At 45.9% G+C, this 17,338-nt stretch overlaps 1 protein-coding gene across 1 annotated transcript in view; it reads left to right on the top strand.

Moving 5' to 3' along the window:
• The window catches only part of SPOCD1 (SPOC domain containing 1), a gene marked incomplete at its 5' end in the record, with an annotated part of 374,162 nt that overhangs the window by 274,461 nt on the left and 82,363 nt on the right, over nucleotides 1–17,338 (top strand). The window contains one exon of the mRNA XM_082245154.1: nucleotides 4,265–4,354. Coding sequence (XP_082101280.1) covers nucleotides 4,265–4,354 — 90 coding nt within the window. The remainder of the gene's footprint in view (nucleotides 1–4,264; nucleotides 4,355–17,338) is intronic.

The raw sequence follows: 17,338 nt of genomic DNA, 5'->3' as shown, positions 1-17,338 counted from the left end.
TGCTTGCTACCAAACTGAATTGGGAATGCTGCTAGCTGGGGGTATTGGACCAGAGGGACAGCCCCCTGTAGGTGTGTCTATACAAAGTTTTTTGTGTATATTCTAATGAATCTTCCGCCTAGCTTACTCCTGTGGATAAGACCAATACCCAGACGTGCAAATTGTATGAGTGGGCATCGACTGTCAGAGGACTCAGAGAAAATAATTTTACAGTAAGTTCTTACAAAAATTCTATTTTTCTATTTCGTTAATTGACGGACACCGCTCCATATCTTCTTGACCCTTGGGTTATGCTGCCCCCTACAGGAGAAGGCACTAGGTGGAAAAAAATTGACTACGCCTATAGAGCAGTCCTTGGGGGTATGCTCCCACTTCCTGCTGTAGGACTTCAGTTTTTTTCTGCCTAGTCAGGAGTAAGGACCTAGTTCCTTGCTGGGATCTCTGGCCTGGGCATTTTTTCTATTTTAAACTGAATATTTTCTTTTATTATTTTTCTGAACTACAATCAAGTCTGTTCCAGTGAGAACTACAATCAACTGCTGGACTGGGCAACACACTGGATATTCTGGATCCTTGCGGTCTTCCCAGTCCGGCCAGCGAGTGCGACCCGACCCCAGCTCCGCTCTAGGTCGGCCGCGACATAGCCCCACTGGACGGGGCTGGCCATAGATTTAAACGTCACGCGAGGACGTATAGTCCTGGTCACGACTTGTGTTGCAGCCTACCTCTGGCCGCAGCACCCCCATTCCAAGATGGTGCGGTTGTGCCCGCTTGGTTCCAAGGTTTGGTGAGTAGGGTCCCCCCCTTTCTCCTCTGGTGAATTCTCGGAGTGGACGTGGGCCCCTCCCCAGGTGTATAGACCACCCATGTGTCCTTCCTTCCTAAAGTGGGAGTGGGGGATTGCGGTACTGGGGTACCTCGACAACCTTCTTCTGCGAGCAGAATCTCTGATTGCTTTAAAAGACAATCAGATATCAGGATTTCTTTGTGCAAACCTTGCAAGAAACTGAAATTTCAAAAATCAGCTCTGATTCCATCCAGCAAACTGGGGGTCTGACTCTTGATTCAGTCTCAGCCCGGGTGTTTCTCCCGGAGAAAAAACTGCAGAAGTTGCAGGATGCGATTCGGCTCCTGTTATCCAATCGGCAGTCATCTCTCAGGACTTGAATGCAAGTACTGGGCCTGATGGCTTCCACCTTCAAGGTGGTTCAGTTTGCTCAGTTCCATACCAGACCTCTGCAAAAGGACGTTCTTGCCAAATGGAACAAGAATCCACAGTCCCTAGACAATCTGTTTCTGTTGAGCCGGGGTACGAGGGGGTCCTTGATATGGTGACTTCGTTCCCCGGAGCTTCGACAGGGAAAATCCTTTCTCCCCCTGTACTGGACGGTTGTCACCATGGATGCCAGCCTTTCTGGGTGGGGAGTTCCGTCTCAGGGGGTTTGGACCCTGAAGGAGTCCAGTCTGCCAATCAGTATCCTGGAGATTCGGGCAATCAGGCTCTGCCTGTCTCTGTGGACGGATCATTTGCAGGGGCGCCCAGTAAGGATTCTATCGGACAACGCTATGGCTGTGGCATATGTCAATCATCAAGGGGGCACCAAAAGTGCCCTAGCGGCCAGAGAAGTGGCCGGCATTCTAAGGTGGGCAGAACGTTTTGTTCCAGCTCTCTCTGCTGTGCAATTCCAGGGGTGGGAAGTTGGCAGGCGGACTATCTCAGTCAGCAGGCGCTGGATCAGGGAGAATGGTCTCTTCACCCGGAGGTGTTTCAACAACCGCCTCTCCGGTGGGGGACTCCCAATGTGGACCTGATGGCCTCTAGTCTAAACCAGAAGGTTCAGAGGTTTGTGTCAAGGTCTCGGGATTCTCTGGCTGATACCACAGACCCTCTGGTGGCCCTTTGGGGCCAGTATAATCGAATGCCTTTCCTCCACTAAACTTCCACTAAAACTTCTGCTGATGCTTCTGTGCAGAATCGAGGCAGAAGAGATTGCAGTCATTCTGGTGTCCCCAGCCTGGCCTTGCCGGTCTTGGTACACAGATCTAGTAAGACTGGTAGCCAATGTCCCTTGGAGACTGACTCTCAGAGAAAATCTTTTGGCTCAAGGAACGATCTTCCATCCTGCTTTATGGTCGCTGGCTTTAACGTCCTGGCTATTGAAAGCCAGGTGCTGATGGACAGAGGGTTGTCAGATTCGGTGATTCCTACACTGTTACCTAGTGTGAGTCTCGAGGTGTTTCCTCCCGTTTCTTTTCGTTGTCTCGTCTTTTGGAGTTTCTCCAAAGAGGTGTAGATTACCGTTTGGCCCTGGGCACCATCAAGGGCCAGTTTTGCGCTTTTGGCAATCTTCTTGGCCACAAATTCTTTGGTTCACAATTGCGTTCAGGGGATACACCACCTGGCTCCTCTGATAAGGTCCCCGGTGCCTCAGTGGGACCTCAATCTGGTATTGTCGGTTCTTCAAAAACCGCCTTTTGAAAACAGTTGTGAACTTCCTCTGCTTACTTTGTCACAGAAAGTGGTCTTCTTGGTGGCTATTACTTCTGCATGCAGGGTGTCGGAGCTGGCTGCGTTGTCCTTTTGGTCACTTTACCTGGTAGTTCACAGGGACAAAGTGGTGCTACGTCCCTGCCAGTCTTTCCTTCCTAAGGTCGACTCTGATTTCCACTTAAATTAAGAAATTGTTTTGCCTTCCTTGTGTCCTAAGTCTAAGCATCCTAAGTAGATTGCCTTACATTCCCTGGATGTGGTTCGGGCATTCAGAGTGTACCTGGGGGCGACTGAATCGATTCAGAAATTGGATTCTTTGTTTGTCCTTACAGATGGGTCTCGTAGGGGGCAGGCCACATCTGTCGCAACCAGATGGATCATCCAGACGGTGGTGCAGGCTTATTCCATTAAGTGTCCAGTTCCCCCTTTTCCTGTTAAGGCACATTCTATGAGGGCGTTTAGTGCCTCCTGGGACTTCCGTCATCAGGCGTCAGTGGTCCAGGTTTGCAAGGCGGCCACCTGGTTATCTGTGCTCACATTCACCAAATGTTGGTGAAGTATGTGGAAAGGTGAATGTAGTCGCATCTGCTGATGCTGCTTTTGGCCGCAAAGTTTTGCAGGCTCCTGTTGACCCTCTTGAGGGTGTATTTTGTTTTTGGAAGGTGAGCTCCAGTTGTTCCTGGTTGAGCTCCTGTTTTACCTGGTTGACTATGTTTAGCCTCTGGGAAGTGTATTATTGCTGTGTTCTTCCCACCCCTCATGTTTGACACTGCTTTGGGAAGTCCCAAGGGTCAAGAAGATATGGAGCTGTGTCCTTCACTGAACGAAAGAGAAAACTGGATTTTTGTCTTACTGTAAAATCCTTTTCTCTGATGTTCATTGACGAACACTGAAGTCCTATAGCAGGAAGTGGGAGTATACCCCCAAGGACTGCCCTATAGGTGTAGTCAATTTTTTTTCCGCCTAGTGTCCTACTCCTGTAGGGGGCATCATAACCCAAGGGTCAAGAAGATATGGAGCTGCGTCCGTCAACGAACATCAGAGAAAAGGATTTTACAGTAAGACAAAAATCCAGTTTTTTTTTTTACCTGCGCATTTATAATTTTTTTCTGAAAAGTGAACTTATCCTTTAATGAGAATTGCTCCATGAATGGGGAGGACAATCTCTCATTCATTCACTCATCCACCATTTATAGAGTGCTTTTCATTGATAAAAGCCAAGGGCAGGAATAGTAGGCACTTTTGACTAGTGCTTGAGACAGGTCCAATGGCTGTATTAGCCCCCGTAACATTAAATAATTACCACTGCAGGGATGCGGTATGGGGGGGGGGGGGGGGGTTCAAATAAGACAACAGCTACCAGCACAAGGAACACTTCACATTGAATTTTATTTTTATCCCTTGCCAAGTAAAAAAAAAAAAAAAATAAAAACAACTAAACTTACGGTTTAATACCTGAATTGGACTTTAAGTCAGTTTTTGTAAACCCCTGTACAGCAGCACTCAGACATGGAGAGCCTTGCATTCACATTTGCTAAAAAGAAACATGCTGCCAAGAGGAAGTAGAAGAGAGATGACCTCAAAAGCCTGTTGCTGCTCAGACTCTATATTAAGGGTGTGACCTAGCTGTATTGCCTAACTGCAGCAAAGAAAAGCCAGTTTACCTAAATCTCAAGATTGGATGTGCAAAAATGCAAAACATCCATATATATTCTGTTTGTATTTGACTTTGCCTTGATTTGAGCAGTAAGATTTTGTATGTGTTTTGTACAGGAGTTGCCAAACGTCATTACATCCCAAGGCTTCATCTGTCCAGAATCTGTGTGGGAATTTGTGGATCTTATTTGGCCAGCTTCTACTAAGGTACTGACTAATTCACTTTAAGAAAGGTTCTAAAGTGTTCTGTTTTTAAGGAATATGCTTTCTAGGAAGCTGTTGTGTTTAAATTATTCAGTTATTTGTTACAGGGCAGATTTGTTTGGCATTGTCTACTAACTTCAAGTCATTCTAAAGTCTAGGTGTTTTTTTTTTTTTTTTTTTTTATAATTCCAATTTTATTATTTTTCAACAGAAATACAAAACATTAACATATCATACAATCCAAAAACAAATTGACAGTACTTGTTTGCCTGTATATCTATTAAGATAAGACGGATTCCCTTCTGTAAATTCACCCCGACTTCCACAAATCCCAAAAAAGAAAAAAGAAATAAAAGAAGAAAAAGCAAAAAGCAAGGAAAGAAAAAAAAAAAAACCCTCCACTCACAACTCATATACACATACTTATTGAAAAGGACTACAAAACTTGTAGATTATGTAAGCATAAGACTTACTAAAATATACCAAACTCAAAACCCATCTCCAACAACCCAACTCATGTGTGCTACCCGTCCTTCCCTTCCCTCTATCCCCAAAAGGGGGAAATGCAAGAGAGAAGGGAGGAAGGAAAAAAAAAAAAAAAAGGGAAAAAAGTGATCAACCATCATAAAAACCACCCAGCACTCTTATATACATTTTATTTGAAAAAAAAAAAAAAAAATTATAATTGTAAACCATAAAGGAATAGTGTAAGACATACTTAAAGTATACCACCCCCAAAACCAACTCCATCAACCCAACTTGTTTGTGCTACCCCTCCCCCCCTCCCTCCACCCCATCCCAGAGGGGGAGCACAAAAACTGAAGGGGGAGGAGAGAGAAGGAAAAAAAAAAAAAAACACCCACCACTCGTATAAACATATTATTAAGAAAGACTACCATCTTGTAGAATATATTAGTGAAATGTAGGGCATACCGAGGTATACCAAACACCAAACCATCTCCACCAACCAAACTCCTTTGTGCTACTCTTCCTTCCCTTCCCCCCCCCCCTCCCGTAACGGGAGGGAGAGTACGAGAGAGAAGGAAAAAAAAAAAAAAACACCCACCACTCGTATAAGCATATTATTGAGAAAGACTACCATCTTGTAGAATATATAAGTGAAATGTAGGGCATACCGAGGTATACCAAACACCAAGCCATCTCCACCAACCAAACTCCTTTGTGCTACTCTTCCTTCCCTCCCCCCCCCCTCCCGTAACGGGAGGGAGAGTACGAGAGAGAAGGAAGGGAAGGAAAAAAAAAAAAATCTATCTATTGCCTAGCGTTGATATATCCCCTCCAACCCACAGCGAGACCATGACATACGCACGGAAAAAAAAAAAAAAGGGGGTTATCTCCTCTCCCCCTTCCCCCGCTCCCCCCCCCACGAAACAATCCATATTCTGTACACAATATGTGTCTAACACCCCACCATCAGACTCTCTATATATCTCGTCCCTCTTCCTCCCCATCTCCCCGAACCCTCAGATAGTCTTCCGAAGTAGTATAGGCATTCCAGGGCTGCCGACACTTACGCAATTTCTCCTCCCTCCCATTGCGTACCGCTATCAACGTTTCCATTCGGTGTATCTCATTCACCTTCGAAAACCAGGTATATAAGGCAGGCGGATTGGTTTGTCTCCATACCCCCGGAATACCTGCTTTAGCTGCATTAAGTAAGTGACTCAAGAGGGAGTTTCTATATTTCCTAATTGATAACTTTGTCGCATGTAAAAGACATAAGGCTGGATCCCCTCCCACCTCGACTGCAGTGAGATTTTTTATCACTTTCGCTACCTCTGACCAGTAACCAGTGGTGGGATTCAGCCGGTTCGCACCGGTTCCATAGAACCGGTTGCTAACTTTCTGCAAGTTCGCAGAACCGGCTGAATCCCTCTGCGCGTCTGAGGACGCGCAGGACAATTGAATGTCCCGCGCACGGGCAGACGTGGTGGCCAGGGGGCGGAGCAGTGCGCCCGACCCGCCCATTCTGTGACAATAGCGAATGAGAATTCGCTATTGTCACATGATCCTCCTCCTGGCCAATCAGGGAGCGGGTCCTCCCGCTTCCTGATTGGCCGAAAGGCAAACACCGTGCCGTTGGACGAGAAGGAGGCGCCGCGGGAGGACTCGGAGATGCGGGGAGCCGACTGCGAGACCGTCCGTGAGGTAAGTGCATGGGTCTCGCGGGGGGATCGCTGGCACTCTGCAATTGGGGGCAATGTTGTGGCTGGCGCTCTGCAATTGGGGGCAATGTTGTGGCTGGCGCTCTGCAATTGGGGGCAATGTTGTGGCTGGCACTCTGCAATTGGGGGCAATGTTGTAGCTGGCACTCTGCAGTTGGGGACAATGTTGTGGCTGGCGCTCTGCAATTGGGGGCAATGTTGTGGCTGGCGCTATGCAATTGGGGGCAATGTTGTGGCTGGCACTCTGCAATTGGGGGCAATGTTGTGGCTGGCACTCTGCAATTGGGGGCAATGTTGTGGCTGGCGCTCTGCAATTGGGGGCAATGTTGTGGCTGGAGCTATGCAATTGGGGGCAATGTTGTGGCTGGCACTCTGCAATTGGGGGCAATGTTGTGGCTGGCACTCTGCAATTAGGGGCAATGTTGTGGCTGGCACTCTGCAATTGGGGGGCAATGTTGTGGCTGGCGCTATGCAATTGGGGGCAATGTTGTGGCTGGCACTCTGCAATTGGGGGCAATGTTGTGGCTGGCACTCTGCAATCATTGGGGGCAATGCTGTGGCTGGCACTCTGCAATGATTGGGGGCAATGCTGTGGCTGGCACTCTGCAATGATTGGGGGCAATGCTCTGGTCTCTCTGCACTGAAAGGGGGGCACGCTGGTCTCTCTGCATTGAAAGGGGGGCACGCTGGTCTCTCTGCATTGAAAGGGGGGCACGCTGGTCACTGTGCATTGAAAGGGGGGCACGCAGCGCTGGTCACTGTGCATTGAAAGGGGGGCACGCAGCGCTGGTCACTGTGCATTGAAAGGGGGCATGCTGGTCACTGTGCATTGAAAGGGGGCACGCTGGTCTCTCTGCATTGAAAGGGGGGCACGCTGGTCACTGTGCATTGAAAGGGGGGCACGCTGGTCACTGTGCATTGAAAGGGAGGCACGCAGCGCTGGTCACTGTGCATTGAAAGGGGGCACGCTGGTCTCTCTGCATTGAAAGGGGGGCACGCTGGTCACTGTGCATTAAAGGGGGCAAGGGGGCATGTACACTAGTCACTGTGCATTGAAAGGGGGCACCCTGGTCACTGTGCATTGAAAGGGGGCACGCTGGTCACTGTGCATTGAAAGGGGGCACGTTGGTCACTGTGCATTGAAAGGGGGCACGCTGGTCATTCTGCTGGGAAAGTCGGAACTGGTTACTAAAATTTTTGAATCCCACCACTGCCAGTAACCCCTAATCCGAGGGCATGACCAAAAGATGGGGAGCATTGATCCACCTCCTTCTCCGCATCTCCAACAATTGTCTGGGTTTTTCCCGTCCATTTTATGCAAGATTGCTGGGACTCTGTACCACCTTGTCAATATTTTATAGTTAATCTCCTGGTATTTGTTAGCTATGGAGGCCTTATGTGTGAGTATGAGTATTTTTTTTTTTTGCTGAGAATCTATATTAATCCCCAGCTCTCATTCCCATTTACCAAAAAAGGTCAGTGTTTGTTCATCCTGTCCTTTAGATAAGAGGGAATAGAAAAAAGATAAGGCATGTGGAATTGGGCTACCTCCTCTGCATAAGGATTCAAATGGAGTCAGAGATCTAGGGGAATATCCCTGTTTTTGTAATTTACTGAGATAATGTCTAATTTGAAACGCAATGAACACATCCAAGGTCTCTTCCGATCAGGACACGATCTCCCTCAAAGTGGGAGGATTCTCCCGGCTCCATATGTCTACCAAACTAATTTTATCCCTCCGGGCAAGATTTCTTATCTTCCCCTTTGAGTATCCTGGCGGGAAGTCCGCGTTTCCCGCTAACGGCAGCATTGGAGAGATTGTGGGTGCAATCCCTGCGCTTCTTTGTATGTGCCTACATACCTTGATTGTGGTTCCTATCAACGGATGAGAAAATATAGGATCATCCTTTGACACTGGAACCCAAGGGGCCAGGGGGACTGGTCGATCTGTCATCTCATTTTCCAGGTTCACCCATTGTTTGGTTAACGAATTACTATGCCAATCAAGCACCCGCTTAAGGTGTACCGCCCTATGGTAACGCTTTAAGTCCGGCAACCCTATCCCCCCTTCACACTTGGGCTTAGAGAGAGTATTCATACCTATCCTCAGGGATTTGTTGGCCCATATAAATGTTCTCAATAAAGTTCTCATTTGCTTGAAAAAATATTCTGGTATTTCTATTGGTAATGCCTGCAAAAGATACAACATTCGTGGGAGTACATTCATCTTCCACGCACTACTTCTTCAGAACCACGTTAAGGCTAGAGACTGCCATTTCAGAGTATCTCTCTTCAGGGTTTTCATCAAAGGGAGGAAATTAGCCTCAAACATGTCTTCTATTTTAGATGTAATATGCACCCCAAGATATACTAATGAGTCTTTTGCCCACTTAAGAGTATAAAGTGGTTGTAATTCCCTCCATCTATCATTGGGGATTGAGATATTTAATACCACTGATTTTGTTAAGTTAACTCTAAAGTAGGAGAGATTCCCATATTCTTGGATTGCCCCTAGAATTAATGGTAGCATTTGCTCCAGGTTTGTTACAAAGAAAATTAAATCATCTGCATAAACTGCTAATTTATGGTGCGTCCCTTTCACCTGAAGGCCCTTAATCTCTAAATCATTCCGAATTTTACATAATAATGGTTCTAGTGTCAATATGAAAATTAATGGAGATAGCGGACATCCTTGGCGTGTACCATTTTTAATTTAAAAAAAATTAGACCTCCAGCCGTTAACTTTTACCGCTGCTGTAGGTCCTGAATATAGAGCCATGATGCAAGTTCTCATCCACTCCCCCAGCCCAACATGTGACAGGGTGGCCCGGATAAAATCCCAGGCCATCCTGTCAAATGCCTTCTCTGCATCAACAGATAGAAGCAACAATGGCTTTTGTATACTCTGGGCATGGAATATGAGGTCTATTACTCTAGTCGTATTGTCCCTTGCTTCTCTTGAGGGGACAAAGCCCACCTGATCAAAGTGGATCAGTTGAGGTATAAATGTTATAATTCTATTTGCAATGACCTTAGAGAATAGTTTCAAGTCTAAATTCAGTAAAGCTATAGGGCGGTAATTACCACATAATGCTGGGTCTTTGCCTTCTTTGTGTATCAGTGAGATATATGCCTGCAAACTATCTAAGGGCAGAAAACCCCCCTTCCCGATGCTATTAAGATGGGCTAATAAGGGGACTTTTAGCTGTGCCCAAAATTGTTTGTAGTACGGTAAAGTTAAACCATCGGGGCCCGGGCCTTATGTGGTTTGTTTTGACTTAGGGCATAATCTAATTCCTCCTCTGAGATGTCTCCTTCCATTGCCTCCGCCTGCTCTTTTTTTAACGAGGGCATCCCGGATGTTTCAATATACTCCCGTACTTTTAGAAGCAAGCATCTGGCCCTTTCATCCTTATCTCCCCCTGTATCTATATTATAAAGGGATTGATAGAATCTCCCAAATTCCTCTACAATTTTCCCTGTCTCAGTAATTTTCCCATGCTGTTTTGATTGTATCTGTGCAATCGCTGTCTTTTTTTGGGGTCCCCTAAGTGCCCTAGCCAACATGGCTCCCGGTTTATTAGAGAATTCGTATAATTGTCTCCTCATCAGAGACAAGCTTTTTACTGTTCTTTGGTATAGAAGTTTATTTAACTCCTCCCTTGTCCTGATAAGAGGTTGCAGATGTTCCTGCGCCAATGATTTTTTGTGTGCTGCACTCAATTCTCCCATACGCGCCGTCAGTTCCGTTACGCTTTTTTCATATTCCCTTTTACGGCGAGAACCCAGCTGCATTAATATCCCCCTAATCACGCATTTATGTGCTTCCCATACTATAGACGGGGATATTAGCAGGTCTGTGTTTTCCTTAAAATAATTTGCCAAAGCTACTTCTACTTCTAGTCTCAATTCCGGAGATTGCAATAGGGATTCGTTTAATCTCCAAGTAGGAGGTTTCGGTGGTACAGAGTCCAAATCAATCACCATATGTACAGGCGCATGGTTTGACATGATGGGCATCCCAATAGCGGTCGCCTTGACCCTGCCCAGGTCCCCCTGAGGGATCAGAAATCTATCCAGCCTTGAATATGTGTTATGAGATGCAAAGAAGTATGAATAGTCTTTCTCCCCTGCATGCATAATCCTCCACGGATCAACTAGGTCGAGGAGGGCGAGTTCCCTCCTAAGCCCATTGAGTTTTGCATATGATAAATGGGAGGAGCCCCGTGAGGTGTCCAGCAGGGGTTCTGCCACATAATTCCAGTCTCCGCCCATTATTAAATGACCTTCCCGGAAATCCAGTATCAAAGGTATTAATTGCTGTAAAAATGTTAAATGGTTAACATTTGGAAAATAAACGTTGACCAATGTCACTACTCTTTGAGCTACTGTTCCTTTTATCATGAGGTATCTACCTTGTGGGTCTACCCTTGATTCCTGATATGTCCAATCTACTTCCTTTTCTATCACAACACTGACCCCTTTTGACTTCGGAATTGGGGAGGGGGCATGATACACCCATGGAAAATTTCTGTTACAAAATTTGGGTACACTCTCACATTTAAAATATGTTTCTTGAAAAAAGGCCACCTGAGTGTGTCCTCTTCTCATGTCGTTGAGTACCTGCATACGTTTTTCTGGGGTGGACAGCCCCCTTGCGTTCAGAGAGGAAATTTTCAGACCTGCTCTAACAGCCCTGATCATCCCGCCCACTCCTCCTCTACTCATATTGCCACAGGGACAGTCCCCTTAACCAACAGGGGGAGGGGGGGGGGTGGAGGGGAAAAAAACAAAGAGGAGAGAGAGAGAGAGAAAAAAAAAAATTTCCCCTTTTTTGAGGGGGGTATACTTCCCCACTCAATGTCTCGCCCTTGGGGGGGATATATCAAAAACGCCGATCCTCTCTACCTGCTTCCCCTTACTTCCCTATTTGTCAATCCTTGACCTAAAGCACAACTAAGCGCTTATCTATTCTAGGGGCGTGTGGGAGGGTCGCTCCATGAGACTTCTGTTATATTCCAGCAAAAAGGAGGAAAAAGAGAACAAAAAGGAACAAAAACAAAAGAAAAAACCAATACAAACAATAATTTCCTCGCTTAATCTGCGAGCGCGGCTCCAATGAACCCGGTGAGACCGCTCTGACATCTAACCTTGAGGGGCGGGGCTGCGCGCTGGGCCACTCTTATTTAAGGGAATTATTTTGAATCCCTATATTTTACTCAAGCCTCTGCCGAGGCATTCTAACTATATAACCAACTAAGGTTTTTACTATAAAAAAAAATCATATTCCAATTTTCCCTTATTTTATTTTGTACTGCTTCATCCACTAATGGCCTGCCCACGCAGCCCTCACTCCTACTCACATCTACTACAATAATCCCCTACTTTCTATACTCCTTATAAGGACCCCTCGGTGCATCATATCTCCCCGCATCTAGGGGACTATACCCCCAGGGAGTGTACTCCTCTTCCACTCCCGGGGGGAGCCCCCCAGACCCGAGGACCGACCTTCAATAATTATCTCCCGACTGCCAGGGACCCCAGGGAGTTTTTATATCCCTGTAGTCCGAGCCAGTCTGGGACTACCACCGGAGGGGCCTCTAGGAATTCAAAAAGACCTGGCAGCTGATCAGGCCACCTTAACCACTTTAGCCCCGCTCACATGGAGGCTACTGCGGCAAAGTGCCGCGATCCCGTCCAGCGACGTAGACCTACGTCGCTGGACTCCGCCCCTTGTGGGCGGCGCTCGCGCGCCGCCGGAGGCTCGCTCCCGCTGTGTTCATTCACAGCGGGAGTCGGGCCAGGGGAGGAGCAGCGGCGATTGCCGCTGCTCTGCCCCGATCGTCGGGGATCGAGTCTGGAGATCCGCCCGCTGTGTGTAAACACAGCGGGCGGATCTCCATAGTGACAGGGACTGACAGATCGGAGTGTTCAGCATAGCTGGACATCCGATCTGTCCTTCTGTCACACAGTCACCTCCCCCCCACACGTCAGTAAGCACCAGGCATACATTAACCCCTCCCTCTCCAATAAAATTAACCCCTTCCCTGCCAGTGTCATTTTTACAGTAACAGTGCATATATATAGCACTGATTACTGTAGAAATGTCACTGGTACCCCCAAAAGTGTCAAAAATGTCAGTCAAGGGTCCGATCTGTCCGCCGCAATGTCGCAGTCCCGCAAAAAAAATCGCAGATCACCGCCATTACGGGTTAAAAAAAAAACACCAAAAATGACAGAAATCTTTCCCTTAGTTAGTAAACGCAATAACTTTTGCGCAAACCAATCAAAATACGCTTATTGCGATTTTTTTTACTAAACATAGGTAGCATAAAACAAATTGGCCAAAAATTAAAAAAAAATTTGATTTTTACATTTTTTTGGGGGGGAATTTCATATAAAAAAATGTGAAAAATATTGTTGTTTTTTCAAAATTTATGCTCTTTTTTTGTTTATAGCGCAAAAAGTAAAAATCGCACAGGTGATCAAATACCACCAAAAGAAAGCTCTGTTTGTGGGAAAAAAAGGACGTAAATTTCGTTTGGGTACGGCGTCGCACGACCGCGCAATTGTCAGTTAAATTCGCACAGCGCCGAATCGCAAAAAGTGGCCTGGACGGAAGACAGCAAAATCCTCCGGTGGTAAAGTGGTTAAAGTATATACACCATCTTTTTTAATGACAATTAAATGGAAAGGGTGACCCCAGTGATATTTTGCCCCCGAGTTTTGAATAACTTCCAGTAACGGCTTTAATGTGGCTCTCATCCTGAGTGTCTGTCTTGAAAGATCTGGCAGTAGCCGTATGGTTGAACCCTCAAAGTCAAATGGACCCTTATCCCATGCGTTTTTCATTATTTTCTCCTTAATTGCATAGAAATGAATCCTTATCAGGACATCTTGAGGAAAATCTGATCCCATACTCCTAGGTGCCCGTACCCGATGCACCCGGTCTATTTCTATGGCTTCAGATTGGGGAGATTCCATAAGTGTATTTAATATGGATATCACTTTGGCTTTTAGATCACCACCTTGGACTTTATCCGAAAGCCCCCTCAAACGTATATTGTTCCTTCTACTCCGCTTCTCCCCGTCATCTTGTTGGAGTTTTAATATCACCAATTGCCTGGTAAATGCTTTATGGGTTTCTTCTATGTCATCAACTCTGGCACTCAAAGCATTTGATCCCAGCTCCACTGATTCTATTTTTTTAAACATTACGTCCATTTGGCCTTTAAGGGAATTTATCTCTTGTGTCAGCGCGCTTACAATTGTGGGGATTATTGCCAATAAATCTTGCCAGTCCTGAATTCGGGGTCCGTGGGGAATTAGGGAGTCTATTCCAGGGGCTATTACACTTCTGTCCACTCCTTGCTGATGCTGGCTTACTGATAGGGCTTCTGTAGAATCTCGCTGATTACTACCAGTTTTTTTGGAGGTATTTGCGTTGGCCGACCCTGAGCGTGTCTGAGCCATTTTGGGATGTGAAACACTTTTTTCCTGTGTGGGGAGGCTTCGAATGAAATATTCTGATATATCTGAGTGTCCTACCGGCGTTGTAACAGCCGAACGTTCCCCTCCTCCACTCATAGACCAGGTTAAGGCTTCTCTCCTATTTCAGCCAAGCTGTTATTTCCTTTTATTGTCTCCTGGGGCAACACATCATACTCCCATACACATCAGGATATAACGATATTACCTCGGGGTCCGCCTGCGCACTCCCGGTGTTCGGTCAGGTAATATGGCTCCTCAATGCTCCACCAGACTAGACACCCCGGTCATCAGCGCTCTCCTCCACTGCTCCCGAGCCCGGCCAGCACTTCAGCCGCTTCTGCCTCCAATTTACAGCAGGGTTACCCCCAGATGTATCAGGGGTATACGGAGTCACCGCTGAGTTCACCTCCTTATTTCCGCCATGCTATCCGTGATGTTCGTGCTTGTGTCCGGCCACTCGGTCAGTCTCCGCGGCGTCTAGCAGGGGACACCAACTGGTTCAGAGCGGTCAATCACCGGCGTTCCGGAGCCTCGCTGCACGCTGTCTCACGGCGCCATTTCCACAGTCACGCCCCTTGCAGGGAGGATCGAATCTTCCCTTGTGACCTCCTAGGTGTTTTTTTATATTACCTTAATACATTCCCTGCATTAGGGTAACAAAACACCCTACTAACTGTAGTACCCCCTAAACGCTTACATGACTCTTCTCTTGATCCAGCACTGTCCTGTCTGCAGAAGTGCTGCTCTCGCTCTTCCTAGTATCACAAGAGGCTCAGAGCAGCCAGAACTATAGGCTCCTGCTGCTGTCAGTTAAAGTGGGGGGACATGGCCAAGCCATGCTGTGTTGTCTATGGACGCACACAGCTTGAGTCGCACAGGTGTCCCATAGCACATGGCTTGCTATACGGGCTCCCGCAGGAAGAAGGAGCACAGAGCGCCTGGGGACTGCCAAAGGTGAAGCAATGGACTGCTCTTATGCAACATCGTTGCACAGAGCAGGTAAGCATAAGCTATTTTTCATTTACATTTTTTTTTTTTTAAATTGCCTTTAGTACCACTTTCATTGGGTCATAGATATGGAGACAAATTTTCAAATAAGATATAAGAATGACCAGCACAGAGATATCTGCCCATCTTTGAGCAAGTTGTTGAACTGTCGTGACCAACCATGATTGTTTAGCTCTTCAATGTAGAAGAGTGGTTGATCACACCTGCTCACAAATGTATTTTTTAACAGGAAGTTTGCTTGTGCAACAGAGGGCTTCCAACCTCAGAAAGCATTCATTTATTTTGCTGTAGGCGGCAGAGTGGGCTTTATTGGGTCAAAGGTTGTAATAATCAGGCCATCTATGCTTGCTCATAGTGAATATAGTTGAAAAAAAAAATAAAGTCTATCAAGTTTAACCTACTGATTTTAATACTGTCTTATTACACTTGTAACCGAAGAAGGAAAGCTGCAAAGTTATTTTACAGCAGGTATAATATAAATATCTATCTTTTTTTGTTTACATTCCCTTACAGTTTGTACTGCTCGTATTATTTTACAAATTAAAACAGAGACCTGCTATTTTTATTGCCTTTTATATAGCTCATTATAAATGGTGACCTCTTTTATTTGTCATACACAGCCCAGCCCTAGCCCAATTAGAACATAATCTTGTAATACTATGTAGGGCATCCCTAGCACTCCTAGCCACTAGCAGTACTTTTTTTACACATAGAGTCCTGCAACCCTGTGTATTGGGTGCAAGTTATTCAAAAGGGAAGGAAATGTTAGCATAGTAAGCACCGATTGTTGCATTTTAGCATGGACAGAAGTTTTACTATTTTTTTTCTCAGTGAGACATATGGCTATCATACATATGCTGTAACTAACTGTTCTGCTTAATCCATAACCTGTCGATCCTGTGTCTGTAGAGCTGGTTCAGTTAATTTGTTTAACCACAGTGCAGAAACCTACGGTGTGTTTATATGAGCCTCTCATTGCAGCAGATTCACTAATTTTAAATATAGCTTTCTTATAACTGCCTGTGACAGGAGTCACTTTGGGCATGGGGGTTGTGGACCCCAAATTCCTTTAGAGAGGTTGGAGGGCACCATGCCCAGCCTTATGGGGCTCTCTTATGTTTAAGTCACCCTGCGCCTATTATGGATGCAGGGTGACCAAGAGGGTGGTGAACACTGAGAATATGGTTTGGACTACTCCAAATGGGACAGTGATATTCAGGAATGATGTCTCTCTTGAAATATGAAGATTTTATTCCCTGTACAGTATGAGGTCCTTGACCAGGAAGTACAACTCCTAATATGGTCATTCCAGGAAGTTCAATGTGGAGACTGACTGTCTAACAATGTTGCTTTTGTCTGAGGTGGCTTTCCATTCACCTATTATCAAGTGTGCTAATGAACTCACCTGTTGTCTGCTATGGGATGTATTGACACTCAGAGTAATGTGTATTGGGGGCTCGTTATGGAACCATTGTGTGATGTTGGGGGCTGGATTTGGGTCATTATCCTGTGATGACTGCATTACTTCTAACGTGTATATAAAGCGTGTACTTTTTTTTTAATAAACAGTCTGATTCCTGCTTGAACCTCACTACAGATCCGTGTCTTGTACTTGGGGGGGGGGGGGGATTATTGATATGGGCTTCATGTATGGCGGATTGGAGTGGTCGATAGCTGTCCTGGTGTTCGGGAGCGGATTATCTAGACGACTGTAACCCCTTTCATACTTGGGGTGTCGTTACACTGCCTATAACTATGTGGTGGAAAAAGTATATTGAGTGCTCATTACCTGACCAACAATGATCATTCAAATGGTAGGCTCTGATGACTCTATCTGCCCATCCCCTACAGGGCCATCAATTCTGCTACCGAGTCCCCTAACTCCCTCCAGAACCTTCACCATCTCACAGTGACACCCAACCCTATTCATAATCTCCCAGCAATACATTTTTTGTATTTCCATATCTTTATGGTGTTAGTTTACTTTTTTTTTTTTTTGTACTGTTGAGGCATGGAAGGTTTTGGAAGAATTTACTGAACCCTGGTCTAAATAAGGTTGAGAACTACTGACATGGGCTATTATAAGAAAAAATTTCTGCTGAGATTCTTCTTCCTTGGTGTTACCACCCCTGCCTCAGCCTACTGGTTTAGATAGCCAGAACACATCCCAGTCCTGGCCCAGTTAGAACATAATCTTGTAAGACCTTGTAGGTTTCCTCTCCCCGGATTACAGGAAGCTAATGAAAATAATGAACATGTAATATGCTTATTCATAAATGAAGAATTAACAGTAGTTCACAGA

The sequence above is a fragment of the Pelophylax lessonae genome (assembly GCF_965119305.1).
Source record: "Pelophylax lessonae genome assembly, chromosome: 2".
NCBI lineage: Eukaryota > Metazoa > Chordata > Amphibia > Anura > Ranidae > Pelophylax > Pelophylax lessonae.
Note: the sequence above shows the minus strand (reverse complement) of the source record. Positions and strands in the feature narration are given on the sequence as shown.